Source organism: Physeter macrocephalus, chromosome 16, assembly GCF_002837175.3.
Source record: "Physeter macrocephalus isolate SW-GA chromosome 16, ASM283717v5, whole genome shotgun sequence".
Lineage (NCBI taxonomy): Eukaryota > Metazoa > Chordata > Mammalia > Artiodactyla > Physeteridae > Physeter > Physeter macrocephalus.
In genome coordinates, this window is record NC_041229.1 from 99,253,561 (window position 1) to 99,277,820 (window position 24,260).

Sequence of the window (24,260 nt, forward strand, 5' to 3'; positions counted from 1 at the left end):
GTGCCACATCTTCTTTATCCATTCATCTGTCAATGGACATTTAGGTTGGTTCCATATCCTAGCTATTGGAAAAGGTGCTGCAGTGAACATTGGAGTGCATGTCTCTTTTTGAATTATGGTTTTCTCAGGGTATATGCCCAGTAATGGGATTGTTGGGTCATATGGTAGTTCTATTTTTGTTTTTTAAGGAACCTTCATACTATTTTCCACAGTGGTTGTATCAATTTACATTCTCACCAACAGTGTAGGAGGGTTCCCTTTTCACCACACCCTTTCCAGCATTTATTGTTTCTAGCTTTTTTATAATGGTCATTCTGATTGGCATGTGGTGATAACTCATTGTTGTTTTAATTTACATTTCTCTAATAATTAGTGATGTTGAGCATCTTTTCATGTGCCTCTTCTCTCACTGTGGTTTATGTCAAAGACTGTTTTTCCTATGTTTTCCTCTAAAAGTTTTATACTGTCTGGTCTTACATTTAAGTCTTTAATCCATTTTGAGTTTATTTTTGTGTATGGTGTTAGGGAGTGTTCTAATTTCATTCTTTTGCATGTAGCTGTCCAGTTTTCCCAGCACCACTTATTGAAGAGGCTGTTTTTTCTCCATTTTATGTTCTTGCCTCCTTTGTCATAAATTAGGTGCCCATATGTGCATGGGTTTATCTCTGGGCATTCTATCCTGTTCCATTGGCCTGTATTTCTGTTTTTGTGCCAGTACCATACTGTCTTGATTACTGTAGTTTTGTGGTAGAGTCTGAAGTCAGGGAGCCTGATTTCTCCAACTCTGTTTTTCTTTCTCAAGATTGCTTTGGCTATTTGGAGTCTTTTGTGTTTCCATACGAATTGTAAGATTTTTTGTTCTAATTCTGTGAAGAATGCCATTGGTAGTTTGATAGGGATTGCACTAAATCTGTAGATTGCTTTGGGCAGTATAATGATTTTCACAATGTTGATTCTTCCAATCCAAGAACATTGTATATTTCTCCATCTGTTTATGCCATCTTTGATTTCTTTCATCAGTGTTTTATCGTTTTCTGAGTACAAGTCTTTCACCTCCTTAGGCAGGTTTATTCCTAGATATTTTATCCTTTTTCTTGCAATGGTAAATGGGAGTGATTTCTTAATTTCTCTTTCTGATTTTTCATTGTTGGTATGCAGGAATGCCAGAGATTTCTGTGTATTAATTTTGTATCCTGCAACCTTACCAAATTCATTGATTAGTTCTAATAGTTTTCTGGTGGCATCTGTAGGATTTTCTATGTATAGTATCATGTCACTGGCAAATAGTGACAGTTTTACTTCTTTTCCAATTTGTATTCCTTTTATTGCTTTTTCTTCTCTTATTGCTGTGGCTAGGACTGGTTATCCATTTTAAATATAACAGTGTGTACATGTCAATCCCAAGCTCCCTGAATATCCCCTCCCCAACCCAAACCCAGTAACCATAAATTCCTTCTCTAAATCTGTGAGTCTGTTTCTGTTTTGTAAATAAGTTCATTTGTACCATTCTTTCCCCCCTTACCTCTTTGGAGGAGTTCTCAGAGCTATCTGAGAGACTGTTTCCCAGGCTAATTCTCAGTAAGCCCCCAGTAAATCTGAAACTCCCAGCTCTCACCTTGTGCAATTTCAGAGGACAGAAACAATGTTAGTATCTCTTTCCTGGAGTAGGAGTTGCAAAAGAAGATATTAATGCCAGTCAGTCTTTCTGTTTTAATTATCTCTGCTGCATTATACACACACACACACACACACACACACACACACACACATATATATATACCATCTATATCTATAGATTTAGAAATGTATGGTGTGTGTATATAGTATATTTCATGTGAGTATAATACAAGGCTTAAGAAGTGACCTGGGAAAGGAGGATATTCAAAGAGCTACTCAGAAGACATGTGACTCTCCAGTCAATTAAAAACAAAACATAGAAAGCCAGAGGGAAAAAGTCCTAGAACCCACAAATTATTACAACCCTTCTGGAAAATTGGAAAGGGTCAGTGAGCTAGTAGTTCCAGGAAGAACAATGTAGAAAAGCATGCAACTAAGTATAAAGCATGACTAGGATGCTGGAGGTGTGGGAGCTGTACCAGCCAGAGAGCTGGGGTGCTTGGCCTGTTTCCTACTGAGGAAACTAAGGGAATCCTGGGAGGTATTTGAGCACAGAGACTGAGGCTATCCTGTTCACTACCCATCACTACTTCCTCAGAGCTCAGGACCCTTCATTACCATTGATTACAGTTTATTCCCTCTCCCCTCTCTCCATCACCCATCGGCTCCTCCAGCCACATGCGCCATCCATTCAACACTGTCTTGTGTTCAGGGCTGCTTCACAGAGGCACAAAGTTCCACTGGTTCCAGTCACAGGGCACAGAGATATTCTGCAGGTTGAAGTTCAGTTTTTGCATGATGTGATTGGCCCTGTCTACATGGGAATACATGGGGAAGCCAAGTTTGTCTAGAGCCTGAACCTGGACATAGGTGAGGTAGGTGATGAGGCCCTGGGCCCGGTACTCAGGTATGGTGCCTGCCATCCGCAGCTCTCCTGTCTGGTCCATCAGGGCCCAGGACACAGGAGTCCCCTCAGGCCCCAGCAGGCAGAAGGTGGGGAAGGCCCGGATACAGCGCTCGATGAATCGCTGGCTCCTCTCATTGCCGCCAAAATGCCAGAATTTATTCACCAAGGCAGCGTGGGTAGGATCCAGGGATGAGAGTTTCAATACCTTTTGATGGCTATTGGGAACAAGGGGAAAGAATAGCGCATAATATTGAAACTGTATACAAGCCTGTTTATCCCTGTCCTTTGAAATAAAAAGCTTTTGCTTTAGTCTCCCAGGCCTCCCTTGAGTGTCAAAAGACTAACTTCAGAGTTAATGATTAGAAAATGTGAAGATCTAGAAACAGAAGAGCTGTTGGGCTGAGAAACTGGTAACAATTTAGACTATAAATCTGCCACATGGAAGAATCACTGAACTCACAATTCCCTGCAAGGTATTGATAAGGGCCTGATACACATTCCTAAGTTGTTTTTACAGGGAGCAGATCCCCACCAGATGAAAACTGCTGACCTCAAGAACATAGACCCTAGACTGGTTGAAACCAGAAGGTTGATGATGCTTGAAACTTCACCTTGATGCCAACCAATCCGAGAATTGTGCACAAGCTGACCACAACCCTGCAGCACCCTCCCTCACACTGACTTTAAAACCCCTTCCCTGAAAGCCATTGGGGAGTTCGAGTCTTTTGAGCATGAGCTGCCCATTCTCCTTGCTTGGTGCCCTGCAATAAATGCTGTACTTTCCTTCACCACAACCCAGTGTCAGTAGATTGGCTTTACTGCAAGTGGACCCAAGTTTGGTTCGGTAACAGTATCACATGAACTGTGGAGTATTTTATTTGTCCCCTGCCCCAATTGTTCTGAGAGGGGAATAGGAGCATATTTAAGCGTAAGTGCTCTGTAGCCAGGCTATCTGGATTCATAATCTGACTCCTGGGTGATTTGGGGCTGATTACTTCATTTCCCACTTCCTCTATTTCTTCATCTAATAAATAAGGATGATAATCACATCTCCTTTATAGAATCATTGTGAGGCTTAATTGAGTCAATGGATGTAGGGGCTTAGAACAGGCACCTGGCAGATAATAAATCCTCCACAGAAATTAGCTACAATTGTTTCATTTGGCCTCTGCTGCAACCTTCCAACCTAGATAGGGCAGGTGTTCTTATCCTTATTTTACACAGAAGGAAAAAGTTGCAGAGATATAAACAGGTGCCCCAAAGCACATGCTAGCAAGCAGTGAAGCCAGAGCTTAAAATGTTGATGTCCGAAGGTCCTTGGCTACCATGTTGAACAAGTGGGGAGGCTGAAGTCCAGAAAGGGGCAGTGACATGGAGTGCAGGCAGCCCCCAGGGCACAGAACACTGACTCTGACGGCATCTGCAGGCTGTAAACGGGCTTTGGGAGGTGTCCTGGAAAGAGTCCACGAGGTGGAACTAGGAGATCTAGACTCAAGCCCACTATGCCCTTAACCATCCATGTGACCTGAATAAGCTATTTCATCATCTGAGTCTGTTTTCTGTCAGGAAAATGGGGATAATATCTCCCACCCTGTCTATCCTACAGTGCAGACAAGGGGATCCAGAGAGATTCTTTGATACAAAGTGAATAAAACTCTCCCAGGAGTACAAAGGGAAGGCCATGGGATTTGGGCATCTTGAGCTCAAATCTCCACCATCAGTGTTCAGTTCTATTCAGTGTTAGACTGGACATCAATGGGGGAAAATATATTATTTGTTGAAATTCTCTTTATTGGAAAACTTTTGTTTGTCAAGTGAATTTACTGAACACATTTATTAAATACCTACTATATACCAGGCACTGTTTTAGCTGTGGAAGATCTATCAGTGAACAAGACAGGGAAGGTACCTGCTCTCTCTCGTGGGGTTTGCAATGTTGTTGGGGACGGTTCAAACATCCAGTAAGTAAGACCGTTAACTAAATTAGCTAATTTCAAATAATCATAAGTGCTACAAAGAAAATAAAAGTGGGTCATGTGTGGAAAATAACTGGGAAGTGATTTTAGGTGGAGTGGTCTAGCCTGGACTCTCTGGAAGGTGACATTTGAGCAGTTCTGAGCAGCAAAAGAAGTCGTGTGTGTCAGGATTGGGTGGGGTGGGGCCAGAGGGAAAAGCTGACTCAAAAGGCCTGAGCTTACAAACACCCCAATCCAAAAATGGGCAGAAGACCTAAATAGACATTTCTCCAAAGAGACATACAGATGGCCAAGAGGCACATGAAAAGCTGCTCAACATCACTAATGATTAGAGAAATGCAAATCAAACCTACAGAGAGGTATCACCTCACATTGGTTAGAATGGGCATCATCAGAACATCTACAAACAACAAATGCTGGAGAAGGTGTGGAGAAAAGGGAAACCTCTTGCACTGTTGGTGGGAATGTAAATTGGTACAGCCACTATGGAGAACAGTATGGAGGTACCTTAAAAAACTAAAAGTTGAACTACCATACGACCCAGTAATCCCACTACTGGGCATATCCCCTGAGAAAACCATAATTCAAAAAGAGTCATGTACCACAATATTCACTGTAGCACTATTTACAATAGCCAGGACTACTGGGAATATACCCAGTAAGAGAAAACCACAATTCAAAAAGACACATGCACCCCAGTGTTCATTGCAGCACTATTTACAATAGCCAGGTCATGGAAGCAATCTAAATGCCCATGGATAGACGAATGGATAAAGAAGATGCGGTACATAGAGACAATGGAATATTACTCAGCCATAAAAAGGAAAGAAAATGGGTCATTTGTAGAGATGTGGATGGACTTAGAGTCTGTCATACAGAGTGAAGTAAGTCAGAAAGAGAGAAACAAGTATATTAATGCATATATGTGGAATCTAGAAAAATGGTACAGATGAACCTCTTTGCAGGGCAGAAATAGAGACACAGATGTAGAGAACAAACGTATGCACAGCAGTGGGGGAAAGGGGGATGGGGGTGGGATGAACTGGGAGATTGGCATTGACATATATACACTAATATATATAAGATAGATAACTAATAAGAACCTGTTGTATAAAAAATAAAATACAATTCAAAAAAAAAAACAAAGCCTGAGCTTGCAATGATCGATGGCAGGAGGAAGACCAGTGTTGTTGGGGGCAGTAAGCTAGAGAGGAGATGAGATCTAAAAAGTAGATGGGTGTTGGCTCTTTTAGGGTCATGTTGGAGTTCCGAATTATTTCCAAGTGAGATGGGAAGTACTCAAGTCTTTTAAGCAGGGGAAGAACATGGTCTAATGTGCATTTTTTTTAAAAAAAGATTACTCTGGCTGCTTGGCAGAAAATGGATGGTTAGGAGACCAAAGCAAAAGCTGGAAGAGGAGGTAAGAGGTATAGTGGGTTGAATGGTGTGTCCACTCAAAAGGTGTGCCCACCTGGAACCTGAAAATGTGACCTTATTTAGAAAAAGCATCCTTGCAGGTGTAAGTACATTAAAGATCCCAACATGAAATCATCCTGGATTATCTAGTGGGCCTTTAATCCAATAAAAAGTGTCCTTATAATAGACAGAAGAAAAAACACAAACACACACAGAGAAGCCCACGTGAAGGCAAATTCAGAAATGAGAGTGATGAATCTGAGACAGGCTGGGACCTGGAACCCTTTGCTGCAGTGCTACAACGCTTGCACCTGGACAAACGTCTCCTCGGGCGACAAAATACAAAGAAACTATAAGAAACTAAAAATAACTGTGTGCATGTGCAGTTGGGGCAAATTATGGACAAAGGGACAAAAAGACCAAAACCGCCCAATTCCCACTTCTGAAGAGCCAGGAGCAAAAGACAGGGTGTCGGGAGCAAAAGCTGGGTATTGCGCATGCCCCCTGCACACAACACCATCAGAGGGGTGGGCAAAACACCTAAGCCACCCCTCTGGCCCGACCCCTGGACACACCCCTACCCTCACCCCATATAAGGAACCAGCTCGCCCGGGACAAAAAGACCAAAACCGCCCAATTCCCACTTCTGAAGAGCCAGGAGCAAAAGACAGGGTGTCGGGAGCAAAAGCTGGGTATTGCGCATGCCCCCTGCACACAACACCATCAGAGGGGTGGGCAAAACACCTAAGCCACCCCTCTGGCCCGACCCCTGGACACACCCCTACCCTCACCCCATATAGGAACCAGCACGCCCCCCCTGCCTCAGCCAGCAAGCAAGCAAGGGAACCTGTTGCTTGTTCTTCCTCACCACTGCTGCAGCAGGCTCCCAATAAAGCCTTGCCTGAACTTGTCTGGCCTCTCATCAATTTCTATTGATTGGGGAAGGCCAAGACCCTGGTTGGTATCAAAGCCACAAGCCAAGGAATGCCTAGAGCCACCAGAATCTGGAAGAGGCAAGGAAGGATTCCCTCCTAGAGGCTTTGAAGGGAACAGAGGCTCGCCAACCCATGGACTTGGGAATTCTGGCCTCCCAAGAGAATAAATTTCTGCTGTTTTAAGCCACCCCAGTTTGTTGTGCTTCTCCCGTTGCGGAGCACAGGCTCCGGACGGGCAGACCCAGCGGCCATGGCTCACGGGCCCAGCCGCTCCACGGCAAGTGGGATCTTCCCGGACCGGGGCATGAACCCGTGTCCCCTGCATCGGCAGGCGGAATCTCAACCACTGCGCCACCAGGGAAGCCCTGTTGTGCTTTTTTGCGACTGTCCTAGAATGTGCTGGCTAATTCAGTGGTGACAGATATGAGGCTTCTTTCTTTTTTGTTTTGTTATGTTTTTGTTTTTGTTTTTTTGCCGCGCCGCGCAGCCTGCGGGCGGGATCTTAATTAGTTCCCAGACCAGAGGGATTGAACCTGTGCCCTCGGCAGGCAGTGAAAGTGCAGAGCCCTAACCACTGGACCACCAGGAAATTCCCCAGAGCAACTTCTTTCAGACTTACATGGACTTGTATTTATCACCATTGGGTGATACGTTTTTTGCATCCAGAAAGGAAGTAGCCAATTTCTTTGCTGTCTCAGAGACCATATAGAGAAAGCACTGTGTTCGCTTCACCTTGCCCAATTTAATAGCTGCAAGATTTTTTATCACATCATCCAGGCTGGACTGTGAACCTAGATGGAGGAAATGAATTATATGAGATATCACTGTTCCTTTATGTATCAGGAAAAAGCTGTCCAACGGCTGCAAAGTTTGCAGGTTTTGAATTATTAAAACTCGTGTTCCATCATGAAAAGACTTCTATGGGATAATGGCAAATCACTCATATTTAAAAATAATTCAAAATTGGGATAATACTACAATTCCTGAATACATCACAGTACAGTTATGACCATCAAAGGAGATGAGGTATAAAGATAATAACCAAAATTGATTGAAAAATTCTCTGCACTCAGTGCAGTAGATTGTTGCTACAGTGGTCTGAGTTTGTTCCTCTTTGCTATCTTGATTTTTTTCTCCTTAACTGACTATGGGATTGACCATGAAACTTGCTTTGGCCAATGGAAAAAGAGCAACTATGAATCAGTAAAAAGCTTGAAAAGTGACTATGCATGGAGGTTTGCCTTTTCTCTCTGCTCTTGAGAACCTGTGACTTCTATACATCACCCAAGCCACTTCATCAGCCCAGTCAGTAGCCAGCACAGACAAAGCCAGCATTAACAGCCAAACTTGAGATTATGGCTAACTTAGTCCTACCAGCTCATTGAAAACCCCCAGCTGACTGCAGCTACATGGGTGAGTCTAGGAGAGACCAGCAGAAGAATGCCCCAGCTGAGTCTAGTCCAAATTGCTGACCCACGAAATCGTGAGCTAATAAATGATTGTGGTTTGCAGTCACCATTTGGGGATGGTTTGAAAACCTGATAAAATCCGGCATAGTGCTAAGCACTTCTCATTCAAGATCTTATTCAATCTTTAAATGGCTTATGTTTTGGGTACTATTCTAATCCTCATTTTTATATATAAGGAAACTGACCCACAGAGAGGTTGTTCCTTGCCTTAGATCACATAACTACTAACAGGCCCAACAAGGTCACAATTTTAGGTAGTCTGACTCCAGAGAATACTTTTTTTTTTTTCCTGGCCACACAATAGCTTGGGGGATCTTTGTTGTGGAATCTTAGTTCCCCGACCAGGGATCGAACCTGGGCCGGGCCTCTGGCAGTGAGAGCACAGAGTCCTAACCACTGGACCGCCAGGGAATTCCCAAATACATTCTTAACTACTAAATTCCTCCTTCGTAAATAAGACAATGATAAAACGGAGATGAGACAGAAGGAAAGCTCTGCTCCCATATTCAAGCTCTCTAATAGATCCTGGAATAAACCATGAATCCTTAGCTATTAAGAAATTATGTTATTCATGATTTCCTATGTAAACCCCATGTACTGCAGTCTTCAAGTTCTAATTCACTATTGTTGGAGGAGGTCATCAAGAAGACGTGCTACCTGTTGACCCATGAGCCGGACCCAGGCAATTGGAGTTTCCCCACTCCCTCCCCTCCTTGGAATGTGCTTCCCACTTGCCTTCCCAGCTCCCAGAAGCTGCTCCAAGGACACAGCCTTGAGATTGAAATGTGGTGTTGAGATATCTGGATTGGGTATATGACTGAACCCAGTTAAGGCCACTATATAAATGTTTAAGATTTTGGCAGGTGGGTGAGGTGATATACTCATCCTGCAGTCTCCCGAGACAAGCCTGGAAGTTCCCCTGCTTATTAAACTTGCCACCTACCAATCGGAAGTGGTTTGCCCCTTTCTTAGGTCTCTCCTTGCCATACATGTATATGGGGGCTGGTTTCAGATTTCACCTGGGAAGTTCCCAAATAAGTTTGTGAACTAACAACTATGGAGGTAGTCGTGGCAGCTGAGAGAAAGAATGGGCAGCAGGCTGAGTGTCTAGGACTTGGAGTAAAGATATAGAGGATGTAGGGCTGTAATTCAAAATGAAAAGTGACACTACAGATACAGACATGGGAGATCTCAGTAGCCAGCACACGTCCCGGTTCCCTTACTTTGAATCTGCAAATGTTGCTTCCAGTTGATGACTTCTGGCAAACCAAGGAATTCCTGACATTTCTTAGGGTCCTTGGAGTAGACTTGGTAAGTATTGGTGTAGGGATCAAGGTCATCTGTCATCTCCTGTTTGGGTTGGGAATAGTAGAATCAACCAAAATGCTTGTATTTAGTGATTGCCATATTCGTTTTCAGGGTTCCATTATCTTATGATACTTTAAAATACTAAAATATTAGCTTTTTTGTTGTATTGATTTTATTGAAGGATTATTTACATTATGAGATCAAGTCAAGGACTCCCTGATTCAAGTAACAATGCAAAATGTCCTGAACAAAACTACTCCTAACTCAGTTATTGCTTTAAATTTTCAAACCAAGCAAAAATGATCCATTTAAAATTATTTTTCTCTCCCTCCATAAAACTCATTAAGAAGCTTGAAAAGTGACTGAGCACTGAGGCTTGCTGTCTCTTTCTGCCCTTGAGAACGCTGTGCCTTCTATATGTTACTGAATCCACTGCCATTAGCATAGTCAATAGCCAGCAAAAACCAAGCTAGCGTCCACTTCGGACTGTGATTAATCTAGTCCTAGGAGCTCATGTAAAATGATAATTGAGAAGCAAAATCCCTGGCCCAAAGAATAAATCTTGCTTTAGTGCAAAGATTTTTAGAACATGTGATCTATGAACATGTCTTAATTAAAACGGATACAGTTAACAGGTTAGACAATTCTCCTATAAATTATGAAACCAAGAAAAAGATGAAGTAGCTTTGCTTTCTTTAAAAAAAATCATACCATCGTTAAACAAACAACAATTCCACCAACAATTAAAAAAATACTCATTTAGAAACCCATAATTCAAAAAGAGTCATGTACCACAATGTTCATTGCAGCTCTATTTTCAATAACCAGGGCATGGAAGCAACCTAAGTGTCCATCGAAAGATGAATGGATAAAGAAGATATGGCACATATACACAATGGAATATTAGCCATAAGAAGAAGCAAAATTGAGTTATTTGTAGTGAGGGGGATGGACCTAGAGTCTGTCATATAGAGTGAAATAAATCAGAAAGAGAAAAATACCATATGCTAACACATACATATGGAATCGAAATCAGTCAATAAATAATGGTTCTGAGGAACCTAGGGGCAGGACAGGAATAAAGACGCAGATGTAGAGAATGGACTTGAGGACACGGGAAGGGGGAAGGGTAAGCTGGGATGAAGTGAGAGAGTGGCGTGGACTTATATATACAACCAAATGTGAAATAGCTAGCTGGTGGGAAGCAGCCGCATAGCACAGGGAGATCAGCTCGGTGCTTTGTGACCACCTAGAGGGATGGGATAGGGAGGGAGGGAGGGAGGGAGGGAGAGAGATGCAAGAGGGAGGAGATACGGGGCTATATGTGTACGTATAGCTGATTCACTTCGTTATAAAGCAGAAACTAACACACCATTGTAAAGCAGTTATACTCCAATAAAGATGTTACAAAATAATAAAAATAAAAATGTGATTAGAAAAAAAATCATACTCATTTAAATATATCTAGCAAAGTTATTAACACTGATAATGGGATTATTTGAGGATGAAGGAATAGATAAGAGGAAAAAATTGCTTCAGCCAGTGAAGAGTCAGAAAGCTTTTTGTCCTATAATATCTGGAAAATATTAAACAAAAATACACTTCTTATTCAGCAAGGATACTCCTGATCAAACTGTTTTCAAGAGTGATGTCACCAAAATGTCAGTGTAGAAGACCCCAGCCTCTGTTCCTCACAAAGATCAATAATCAGACAGCTACTCAGGTACAAAAACAGCCCTGGGAGAGCTCTGGAGTCCACTTAAGGAGCTTCAGCAACACAGCAGAACAAAAAACCTGAGACGAACTGCACAAAAATAGAAGAAAGACAGCCTTATTTTGCCTGCATCATCCCATCCACCAAGCCAGCATTGCTCAGTGCTGACAGGGAAATCCTTATCTAGAAAGAGCTCCCTCTCACCAAGAAAGGAAGACGAGCTTCCCAGCGTTTTAGGGCACCACGCAAAGGTCCCTCTTCTGTTTCATCCCACCCAGACTGGCAAAACAGATGTGTAGAGATGGTTTCGAGCAAGGAAGAAAAGCAGGGGCTGCCAACAGTAGCCACGGAGTGGGAGTGATTCACAGTTCACCCTGACCTGCTCTGCAGAAAACTCAATAGCTTTTGCCCCTGAAGAAACCAATAGTCAGTATTGGACCCCCTGCAGATTTCATTAAGTTTTGCCTCACAGGTATTCACATTCTCTGATACCAGCCACCTGAGCCCCTCTTTACTCCCTTCCCCTGTCAGGGAACTGCACCAGCAGTCAGCTCTGCAGCTGCATGAGTGTACGACACCAGCCTGGACCCCTGCAGCTGACAGCCACCACCTAGCACACGTTTGGGGCTAGCCCCTCCAGCTGTATACTTGCATGCCACTGCCCGATGACCGCCACTAGCCTCCACTGCCATTTGCACGCTGAGAAGGAGATTGTGCAGTCTCAGGAGAGCACATCGATAGTTGGGTCCCCACAGCCGTTTGTGGGCCTGGATCAGGCCCTGTCTTCTGCGACTGGCCTGCACCACTGCAGTAACCTGCAGCAGGCCCCTCCTGCTGTCCACCTGCATGCCCCCAGCCCAACCCCCATCACCAGTCTCCACTGCTGTGCACTCATGGCACGACTCAGCGATCATTGGGGTGCGTGCCAACACCTAGGGCCCCCACAGCTGCCAGTGCACCTGCAGTTGGTCCTGGCCCTTGCTACCTGCCCTGGCCTCCACCACTATGTGTGTGTGTGTGTGCAGATGGCCCCTGCCACTACACAGGAGCCTGAAGCTGGCCCCTACAGCTGTGTATATGCACACCACTGGCTCCAGCCACTACCACTACCTGCCCTGGCCCATAGCCACTGCACTAGGAGGCACCACTGAGAACCCCAACAGCCTGGCAACCGCTTTGGACCCGCTGCAATGCTCACCAAGGATCACACAGTTGTCAACGCGGATCCCAGGAGCCTGAGTCGCGAAGACATCACACACACCCCCAAACAAGTGTCACTACGTGCCCTTGCACTTGGTGCACTGCACCGCTAGACTTGGGGCCACAGCACATTCCAGAATGCCTCTCTCCACAGGTAGAATTGTCCCTTACCAAGGTCAGTCCACAGAGTATGGAAGAGGTGACTGTTTCTTCAAAAGTTCAGGCACCTATGCAGGGATACAGGGATCATAGAGAATCAGGGAAACATGAAACCACCAGAAGAATACAGTAAACCCCCAGTATCTGGTGCCAAAGAAATGGATATCCAGGAATTTCCTAATAAAGAGTTCAAAATAATTTTTCAAAAGATGCTCAGAGAGCCATAAGAGAACACAGATAACAATTTAACAATATCATGGACAACAATATAAGAACAAAATGAGAAGTTCAGAGATGGAAAACATAAAAAAGAACTAAACAAAAATTTTGGAGATGAAGAATACTGTGACTGCACTGAAGAATTCAATAGAGAGCTTCAATAGCAAACTAAACCAAACAGAAGAAAGAATGTGAGCTCAAAGTCAGACCAATTGAAATTATCTAATTAGCAGAGCAAAAAGAAAAATAATAAAAAACAGTGAGGAAATCCTACATGGTCTATGGGATGCTATCAAAAGAACCAATTTGTGAATTATTAAAGTTCCAAAAGTAGAAGGTATGGAAAGGGGGAAGAAAGTTTATTTAAAGAAATAATGGCTGAGAACTTCCCAAATCTTGAGAGAAATTTAGATATACAAGTTTATGAAGCTCATAGGTCACCAAACAAAATCAACTTAAAGAGAACCTCTCTTAGACACATTACAATAAAACTGTCAAAACCCCCCCAAAAGGCTATCAGCAGATTTCTCAGAGACCTTGCAAGCCATGAGAAAATGGGGGGCAATATATTCAAAGTGCTGAAAGAAATAAACTGCCAACCAAAAATACTTTACCCAGCAAAGTTGTTCCTCAGAAAAGATAGCAAGATATCTTTTTTAATATCTTGCTATCACTATTTGTTTGTGATATTTGTTTTTTTATATTGGACATCTGTTAACAAATTATTGTAGCTATAGATATTTTAATATTTTGTTCTGTAATCTTTATACTAGAGTTAAGTGGCTAAAAACGATAATATTACTATATGAGAGTATTCTGAATCTGACTATACGCTTACTTTTACCAGGATGCTGTATATTTTCTTATGTTTTTATGTTACTAATTAGCATCCTTTCCTTTCAGCTTGAAGAATTCCTTTTAGCTTTTCTTTTTCTTTTTTTAAGAAAGAATTGGAACATTTTTTTCGATGTTTCACTAACTTTCACTAATAAACAAAAACTGAGGAAGTTCATCACCGAAAGACCTGCTTTATAAGAAATACTGAAAGGGGAACAGTTCTCAGAGCTTTCTGAGATGCTCTTCCCAGGTTATAATCCTCAAATTTGGCTCGAATAAAATGTTCCGATTCCTTCTTAAAAAAAAAAAAAGAAATGCTAAAAGGAGTTCTTCACACTGAAAGGAAAGGATGCTAATTAGTAACATAAAAACATATGAAAATATACAGCATACCGGTAAAAGTAAGCATATAATCAGATTCAGAATATTCTCATATAGTAATGTTATGGTTTTTAGCCACTTAACTCTAGTATAAAGATTAAAGGACAAAATAATAAAATATCTATATCTACAATAATTTGTTAATGGATATCCAATATAAAAAATATATAAATAGTGACATTAAAAAAACATAAAATGGAAGGAGCAAAAGGATAGAGTTTTTGTATGCAAAGTTAAATTGTTATCAGAGTAAAATAGACTGTTATATTTATAATATGTTTTACATAAGCCTCATGGTATCAAAAAGCAAAAACCTACAGTAGACTTACAAAAGATAAAAGAGTCAAAGTTTACCGCCACAGAAAATCATTAATTCACAAAGGAAGGCTGCAAGAGGAAGAAAGGAACAAGAGGACTACAAAACAGCAGAAAACAATAGGATGGCATTAATAAGTTCTTACCTCTCAATAAGTACTCAAAGTGTGTAAATGGATTCAATTCTCCAATCAAAATAGATAGAGTAGCTAGATGGATTAAAAAAAAAAAAAGATCAACTCTTGCCTATGAGACTTTAAGCTTTAAGGAAACACATAGGCTCAAAGTGAAGGGATGAAAACGGCATACCATACAAATGGAAACCAGAAGAGAGCAGGAATAGCTATATTTGTATCAGACAATATAAACTTTAAGCCAAGAATGATAACAAGAGAAAAAAGAAGGCCATTACAGAACTTTGATGAAAAAAATTGAAGAAGACATAAACAAATGGAAAGATATACCTTTGGATTTATGGTTAATGAATTGGTTAAGGTTTCATGGATTGAAAGAATTAATTTTTAAAAAATAATCATATTACCCAAAGCTATCTGTAGATTCAATGCAACCTCTATCAAAATTCCAATAGCATTTTCACAGAAATAGAAAAAAAATCCTAACACTTATATGGAACCACAAAAGATTGACTAGACAAAGCAATCCTGAGAAATAGGAACAAATCTGGAGGCGTCATACTTTCTGATTTCAAACTGTACTACAAAGCTGTAGAAATCAAAACAGTATGGTATTGGCATGAAAATAGACACATAGACAAATGGAATGGAATTGAGAGCCCAGAAATAAGCTCTTGCATATATGATCAACTAATATTTGACAAGGGAGCCAAGAACACTCAATCAGGAAAGAATAGTCTGTTTAATAAATGGTATTGGGAAAGCTTAATAAGCACGTGCAGAAGAACGAATTTTACACCATTCAAAAAATTAACTCAAAATGGACTGAAGCCTTAAACATAAGTACTGAAACTGTAAAAGCCTAGAAGAAAATATAGAGATAAAGCTCCTTGACATTGGTCTTGGCAATGATGTTTTGGATATGACACCAAAAGCACAAGTAAAGAAGGCAAAAAATCAAAATTGGAACTACATCAAACTAAAAAGCTTCTGCACAGCAAAAGAAAAAAATCAACAAAATGAAGAGGCACCTATCAAATGGGAGAAAATACTTTCAAATCACATATCAGATAAGGGGTTAGTACCCAAAACATATTTTAAAAACTCATACAATATAATATAAAAAACCCCAAACAATCCCATTAAAAATGGGCAGAGGAATTGACATACAAATGGCCAACAAATACATGAAAAAGTGCTTTACATCACTAATTGTCAGGTAAATGCAAATCAAGACCACATACATACCAGAATGGTTATCATCAAAAGGACAAGAGATAACAAGTACTGGGGAAGCTCTGGAGAAAAGGGAACCCTGTGCACTGTTGGTGGGAATGTAAATTGGTGTAGCCACTATGTAAACAGTATGGAGGGTCCTCCAAAAATTAAAAATAGAACTGTCATATGAATCAGGAATCCCATTCTGGGTATATAGCCAAAGCAAATGAAAACAGGATCTCAAAGAGATACCTGCACTCCATGTTCATTGCAACATTATTCACAATAGCCAAAATATGGAAACAAAAAATGAATGGGTAAAGAAAATGTGGCATATCTTTACAATGGATTTTCAGTCAGCCACAAGAAAGAAGTAAATCCTGCCATTTGTGATAACATGGATAGACCTTGTAGGCATTATGCTAAGTGAAATAAGTCAGACAGAGGAAGACAAATACTGTATGATCTTTTTTATGTGTGGAATCTTAAAAAGCTGAATCATAGAAACAGAGAGTTGGATGGTGGTTACTAGAGGTTGGGGAGGCCTAGGTGGGGGAAATGTGGAGATATCAAAAGGTACAAACTTCCAGTTTGTACCAGATAAATAAATTTATCGTACCAGATAAATAAATTATGAGGATCTAATATACAGTCTGGGGATTATAGTTAACAAGGCTGTGTTATATACAGTTGATCCTTGAACAATGCAGGGGTTATGGACCCCAACTCTCCATGCAATTGAAAATCTGCATATAGCTTTACAGTCAGCCCTTGTATCTGCTGTTCTGCATCCACAGATTCAACCATCCTCAGATGGTGTCATACTGTAGCATGTAATTATTGAAAAAAATCCGCATATAAGTGGACTTGTGCAGTTCAAGCCCGTGTTGTTCAAGAGTCAACTGTACTTGAAAGTCTCTAAGAAAGTAGATCTTGAATCTTTTCACCAAAAAAAAGAAATGGTAATTATGTGACCTGATAAGAGTGTTAGCTAAAGCTCTGGTGGGAATCCTTTAATGATATATGTGTATCAAATCTACATATTGTACATTTTATACTTACAAAATCTTATATGTCAATAATCGCTCACAAAGCTGGACAAATCTTATTTTTAAGTTTATTTTTGAAAGTAGCTCAGGTTTCTATCAATAATTAAAAGTCTTCATTTTCAGATTATTTAATTTGGTTATTTTGAATAATATTTCTTATCAATTTCACTTCTATATAAGTTCTATAAAATACATTTACATTAAAATTTTAGATTTTTACTTGATATTTCAAAATATCATTATATGTTCTATTTTTGAAATGTCTTAACTATTCAATTTCACTAATTAAAAAATTATCATACAGTATGTAAACAACAATTCCAACTATGTCATTTGCTCCTCAGTTTTCCTTAGTTCACTCTGTTATTTCAGACCTTATGCCTGGCAACTACTATTTTCTCTGCTTTGAGGGCAGTCCTTCCCTGCCACCATGTAAAAAATCTTATTTGCCTTCAACATCCAGTTTTGGTAAAATTTCTACTAAGAAGCATTTCTGATCCTCTCCCTGCAACCTCTACCACATATAGTCTTTTTCCTGCCGTTTTATTTGCTTTATTGATGACAGTAGGTTATAACACCCTGCAACATCTCAATGGGAAGACAGTATCACAATGAGAAGTTTTGAGTTAGCATGAATGAGTTGGTGTGGTTTCAAAGTTGGTGTTTTTAAAAGGTAGGAAATATTTTTTCCCCCTTGGGTTAAGGGTTTAAAATGGGTTTCATTTATTACAGTGCAGAAATCTAGCCTGGGAAATGCTCCTTTGATACCTTGAACAAAAGTGACCATCTACATAATCCTACATTACCACAACCTCCCACTGGTTGCCTCTATTCCCACAAACTGGGTGCAAGAAATGACAAAGTGTGTTTGGTCTTAAGCAGCAGCAGGATGCTCTCTGTGTTTTGATCCTGCCTGTTTCATACGACGCTGTAATTTATCGGTGGATTTATCTATAATCTCCTCCAGGCTGTGGGCTTTTTGAGGACAAGGACTTGTTAACCAACACCTCGATTCATTTCTATAATCCCAGGGTCTACCACATTGCCAGGTGCATGGTAAGCACATAACAAATATGAACATACATGCATATTCATTCCACATCTGGCACCTTACCTGCTCCTGAGGGCGGATAACCACTGTATTAAAATCAGGCCACTTGTCCACCAGAGCCTTTAGCTTGAAAGTGTTTCCCTGGTTCATGTGGAAGGTGGTCCCATAAACCTGCAGCATCCCAAGAAAGTGAGAATATCAGCTTATTAGGAAGAGATGGCAAAGTGCCTTTTTTGATCAGGACAAGGTTTATGTCTATGAAATAATGAAATTTTTTGATTGGAAGGCACCTAATGAGAATTTCTTCAGACCATTTTTTAGGTTCTAATTTTTGCCCCAATAAATATATCTTTAAAAAATATTCATATAGAAAATATTCAGACCAATGAAACTTATGAATAAAAATTATGAACTCTCCCATTGTAGAATTTAATAAAATCTTTAATAAATTTCCTTCTATTCATGTGCACACACAACAGACTTCACAGAAAATGAAAAATATCAGATAACACTCCACTCCAGGTGTTTCCAACTTTTCAGTGTAAACAGTGACCCTTCAAAGAATATCTTTTTGCAGAAATCTTTGCATATGTACCTGATACTTGCTTAGGGAAGGTTTTTAGAAGGGAGATTGCTAGACGTAAAGTTATCTACATGTTTAAGGCTTTTTAACATATATTCTTAAATTATCCTCTGGTAAAGGTAAATATTTCCTACCAATAAGTGGAGGCTATAGTAATTAAAGGTCAGGGACAATTGTCTCTTTGGTCCTTTTATAGTAAATTAAAATAAAGCCAGATAGTCCACCCATAGAAGAATGCTTACCTTTCTCTTCCCCAGAGTAAAAGGATGGTTTACAAATGGTTAAGATTGAGGAAGGTGAATAGATTCAACTCACCCCAAATTATGCCAGGTCTTTCAAAGCATTAGCCTCACATAAGATGCATCCACAATTCACCCCTCTGTAAATTTATGGTCTGATCTGTAATAACAGTGGCTAATATTTGCAGAGCTTCTCTGTGTGCAAGGCACGGTTCCACCTGTTCAACATAAAGTCTTCTCATCCTGACAGTAACCTCAAGAGGTTAGAGCTCTCATTACTCCCTTCTTTTTTTTTTTGGCTGCGTGGCTTGTGGGACCTTAGTTCCCCCACCAGGGATCGAACCCAGGCCCTGAGCAGTGAAAGCACCAAGTCCTAATCATGGGTCACCAGGGAAGTCCCTCATTACTCCCTTTTTGTATGAGAAAACTAAAGCATGTAAAAGTTAAGTGATGTGGTGTCAACATACAGCTTGACGGTGGAAGAGGCAGGCACAGACCCAGGCAGACTGGATGCTGAGTCTGCCCTTTTAGCCACAGAACCAATGTGATGTCACTGTCATCATCCTAACTCCCATGGTAGGATTAGGGTGCATGTTCTTTTTCAAAACTAATAATAGAAATTGAAATATATAACTTTATCGACCAATGTCCAAGGCATTATGCCCAGTGGATGAGCATAATGGTTAGTACTTGGCTTCAAGGGTTAACCTGCCTGGAATAAAATCCTGGCTACTTACTGTGTGAACTTGGTAAAGCGCAGAGACCTAGTGTCTCTGTGCCCGTAGAATACCACAACCAGGATTTTGACATTGATACAGTCAAGATGTGGAACAGTTTCATCATCACGAGGATCACTCGTGTTGCACTTTAGAGTCACACCCATTACCCTCCACTGCTCACCTCCTCCTTCACCTCCAGCAACCATCAATCTCTTCCCCATTTCTATAATTTTGTTATTTCAAGAATTTTATATAAATGGACTCATGTAGCATGTAACCCTTTGGGATTGGCTTTTTTTTCACTCAGCATAATTTTCTGGAGCTTCATCCAGATTGTTGCAGGTATCGATAGGTCATTTCTTCTTTGTCATTTAGTAGTATTCCATAGTATGGATGTACCACCGTTCATTTAGCCATTCGCCTATGGAAGGACATCTGAGTTGTTTTCAGCTTTTGATTGTTATGGATAAGGTTGTTATAGACATTCATGTACATAGTTTTGTGTGAAAATAAACTCGTATTTGTCTGGGGCAAATGCGCAGGATTGTAATTGCTGGTTGTGTGCTGGTTGCAAGATTAGTTAGAAACTTACAAATTGCTTTTCAAGAGTGGCCGTACCGTCTCACATTCCTACCAGCAATATATGAGAGATCCAGTTTCTCCTCATTCTTAACAGCATCTGAAGTTGAGGGCCTATTTTGCTCAAAGCATGCAGGTAGGCTCAGGTGAGTTGAAATTGGGTAAATGGATTATATTTCTGGCCTCAACAGTAACCAGTTGGGCAAGTTATTTAAGTTTCCTTGGTCAGATGCATCATCTACAACATAGGGAGAAGAGTGACACCCTCCTCATATGGGAGTTTTGAAGTTTATATGAGTTCACAGATAAAGCCCAGTGGCTGGGCTGAGGTAAGGGCTATAAGTGCTTTCTATTGCCACTAATGAACCGCGCTGGCGTTGTTCTGACCTTGAGGTCCCCATTGGTGCTGGTGCTGGGCAGTGGTTGCATGTGACTTAAGCTTCTATCTTTAGGTGTAAAAGGAGCTTTTAAAAAGCAGTTTAGGGACTTCCCTGGCGGTCCAGTGGTTAGGACTCCACGCTTTCACTGCCGAGGGCTTGGGTTCAATCCTGGGTCGGGGAACTAAGATTCCACAAGATGCATGGCCAAAAAATAAAAAACAAAAGAAAAGCATTTTACTCGTTTCATCAATCCTCTGAATGTTAAAAATAAAAATATAAATAAAATGTGCATAAATCCAGCCACTTTGTAGCAAATATTGCTGCAATAAAATAATGAATAGTATATAATTATTATTATTTTTGGATTATTTACTTTTGGATTTCAAAGAAACAGGAGTTGACCTCTTAAATGTTCCAAGAAGGTACATGGTGGTTAACCTTGCCTTGGGCACAAATGTTTAAAAATTAGTATGTACTTAGATCAACCTTTTAAAGAGAAATCAAGGAAATGTTTTTGAGTCTGCAGAGAGCAGTTTTTTTGCCAGTTAAAAGTATCAGGCAAGTCATATTACTGAGACCTGTTTCCCCTTCTGGGACATGAGTGTAATAGACCTCCCTTGCCAAGAGGTGGTGTGAATTATGTGAGATGCAGCATGAGTGAGTTCCTGCCACAGAATGGGTGCTCAGTAAAAGCTTATTCTCTTTCTCACCTCTATTACAAGAAGACGCAACCATCTGGTTCCCTAAGAATGTCCCATGCTTACCTTTAAGGACTCCGGGAGGCTCTTCCTTAAGTATTTTTCTAGCATCTGCAGCATCTGTGGACCCTGTAAGTGGAGCATCTTAGCAGGTACCTTAGCCTAGAGAGAAGACCAAGAAACAGCCAGGAATGAGAAGATACTGGACCAATAGGAATAGATTGGCACACATTTACCTGAAACTTAGAAGATAACAGGTGAGATAAATTTGCCTAGAGAACTGCTTTGGGAGAGGGGGAGAAAGTATAGTCACCATAGATTTCTAGCCTTACTATGAAGGACAGGAGTTTAGAAGGCCATCATAAAAGTCCTGAAGGGGCCATCTCATAGAAGACACAAAGAAACAAGAGCCGAAGATTCTATCCTAATACCTATGTCCAAGCCCTTCTTCAGTGCCTTTTATTGGTGTCACTGTCACTGAAGTCCTCAATATAGTTCCCTGTGCTATACAGTAGGACCTTGTTATTTATCCATTCTGTATATAATAGTTTATATCTGCTAACCCCAAACTCCCACTCCATCCCTCCCCCAACCCCCTCCCCCTTGGCAACCACAAGTCTGTTCTCTATGTCTGTGAGTCTGTTTCTGTTTCATAAATAGGTTCATTTGTGTCATATTTTAGATTCCACATAGAAGTGATATCATACGGTATTTGTCTTTCTCTTTCTGACTGACTTCACTTAGTATGATAATCTCTATTTGCACCTATGTTGCTGCGAATGGCATTATTTCATTCTTTTTTATGGCTGAGTAGTATTCCATTGTACATATGTACCACATCTTCTTTATCCATTCATCTGTCAATGGACATTTAGGTTGTTTCCATGTCTTGGCTATTGTGAATAGTGCTGCTATGAACATAGGGGTGCCTATCTCTTTTTGAATTAGCTTTCTCTGGATATATGCCCAGGAGTGGGATTGTTGGATCATATGGTAATTCTACTTTTAGTTTTCTAAGGAACCTCCATACTGTTTTCCATAGTGGCTGTACCAACTTACATTCCCACCAACAGTGTACAAGGGTTGCCTTTTCTCCACATTCTCTCCAGCATTTGTTATTTGTAAAGTTTTTAATGATGGCCATTCTGACCGGTGTGAGATGGTACCTCAATGTAGCTTTGATTTGCATTTCTCTAATAATTAGTGATGTTGAGCATCTTTTCATGTGCCTGTTGACCATTTGTATTTCTTCTCTGGAGAATTTTCTATTTAGGTTTTCTGCCCATTTTTCGATTGGGTTTTTTTTTGGTTGTTGTTGTTATAGAGTTGTATGAGCTGTTTGTATATTTTGGAAATTAAACCCTGTTGGTCGCATCGAACAAACACATTCTTTAAATATGCAAGTGCATCTTTCATGATTAAGTTGCTGTCCATGATTATCCCAATGTCACCACTAACAAGCTATGTAATCTTCAAAAAGTCACTTGACTTCCTTGCTCCTTGGTTTCCTCATTAATAAATCCTCTGGAAAGAGATCCTATCTTAGAAAATTACTGTGATAATTAAATGAATTAATACATATTAAGTGCATAGAAAAATTTCCAGCATATATTAACTCAAAATGTTATTATTTTTACTATTGTTATTATTAATATTGTCACTGCCCGTTAACTACATAGTAATTCAAATCAGTCCATTGGGTTGTTCTTCTGTATTGAAGGAGTGGGATGTAACTTAAACACAAACCACGATGTGAACGTCTTCAGTTAGAATAGTGCCCTGGGAAAAATCATAGACGTGAGGATTAAATGAAGTAATCCACGCACCGGCACCAAATGAATGAAAAAGTGCATGTAAAACTCTTAGCAGAGTACCTAGCAGAGAATAATATTAATACATCATTATTATTATCATTCCCTGAAGGAAGCAGGAAAAATGTAGATTTATGTACTTAGTCCTTTTGTGCTGAGGCACTTTACCTTTCCAGATCTCTGTCCAGCATGTTCTTGGCTTTCTTCTTTTTAGGAACATATGCCCTTTGGCATGGTCAGTTAAGATACAGACTTGTAGAGATGGAACCAGTGTTGCTTACTTTCAATGGGAAAATGCGTATGGTTCCAAAGATCTCATTTACCTTTTGGAACCTGCTGTGTGAACAGATTTGAGATTGCTTGAATGAGTGAATATTCTTGACTTTTCCATGTGTGTATCCTGCCCCACACCCACAGGTGCTCTCCAGTCCTTTGGGGACACCAACAGGCCATTTTGTTCCCTATGTTCACTTATTGGTTTGGGGAGAGGAAGAGTCTTTGACAGCATCACTATAGCTGTGGTTATATCTTTAAAAAATACATTTATTGTTGAATAATTTAAATGGGCATAATTAAAAGCATATATAGGGTACAATTCTATGGGTTTGACACATGTGTATACCTATGAAACCATCACCACCTTTCAGATATAGAACATTTCCTTCATCCCCTGTGTTTCTCCTTTTTTTTTTTTTTTCCCCGGTACGCAGGCCTCTCACTGTTGTGGCCCCTCCCGTTGCGGAGCACAGGCTCCGGACGCGCAGGCTCAGCGGCCATGGCTCACGGGCCCAGCCGCTCCGCGGCATGTGGGATCCTCCCGGACCGGGGCACGAACCCGTGTCCCCTGCATCGGCAGGTGGACTCTCAACCTGCGCCACCAGGGAAGCCCCCCTGTGTTTCTTGATTTCTCTTTGTAGTCAGTTGCTCCCCATTGCTAGCCTACTCAAGAACTGATCAGCTATCACTGTGGATTAGTTTGCCTTATATTGAATATAATGTAATTATACTATGTACTTTTCATGTGGTGTAATGATGTTAAGATTAAAACAATTTGATCACGTAACAGTTCTTTGTTAATTTTTATTTCTGAGTATTATTTCATTGTAGAAGTATACTACCATTTATTTATCCATCCATCTGTTGATAGGTGTTTGGGTTGTTTCTTTTCTTTCCTTTTTTTGGATATAATAAGTAGAACTACAATGGATATTCTTGTAAAAGCTTTGTAGTGGTTATATGTTTTCACTTATCTCAGGTAAATACCTAGGAGTGGAATAGCTGGATTGAATGGAAAGTATATGTTTAACTATATAAGAAACGGCTAAGTAGTTTTTTCTAAGTGGTTG

At 40.5% G+C, this 24,260-nt stretch overlaps 1 protein-coding gene across 1 annotated transcript; it reads right to left on the minus strand.

Moving 5' to 3' along the window:
* Positions 1 to 2,336: 2,336 nt before the first annotated feature.
* Positions 2,337 to 21,247, minus strand: LOC102988877 (glycine N-acyltransferase-like). Its single transcript, XM_007124751.1, has 5 exons — positions 21,170 to 21,247; positions 17,969 to 18,076; positions 9,544 to 9,670; positions 7,471 to 7,642; positions 2,337 to 2,739 (listed from the first exon to the last, which is right to left on the minus strand). The coding sequence occupies exons 1-5, from the start codon at positions 21,245 to 21,247 to the stop codon at positions 2,337 to 2,339; spliced, it is 888 nt and encodes a 295-aa protein (XP_007124813.1).
* Positions 21,248 to 24,260: the final 3,013 nt, after the last annotated feature.

Coding starts and splice junctions, on each gene's coding strand:
- LOC102988877 (XM_007124751.1), bottom strand. CDS start 21,247: ATGCTCCACTTACAGGGTCCACAGATGCTGCAGATGCTAGAAAAATAC. Junction 18,077..21,169: donor GCCTCCCGGAGTCCTTAAAG/GTAAGCATGGGA, acceptor GGGATGCTGCAG/GTTTATGGGACCACCTTCCA. Junction 9,671..17,968: donor TTATCCGCCCTCAGGAGCAG/GTAAGGTGCCAG, acceptor CAACCCAAACAG/GAGATGACAGATGACCTTGA.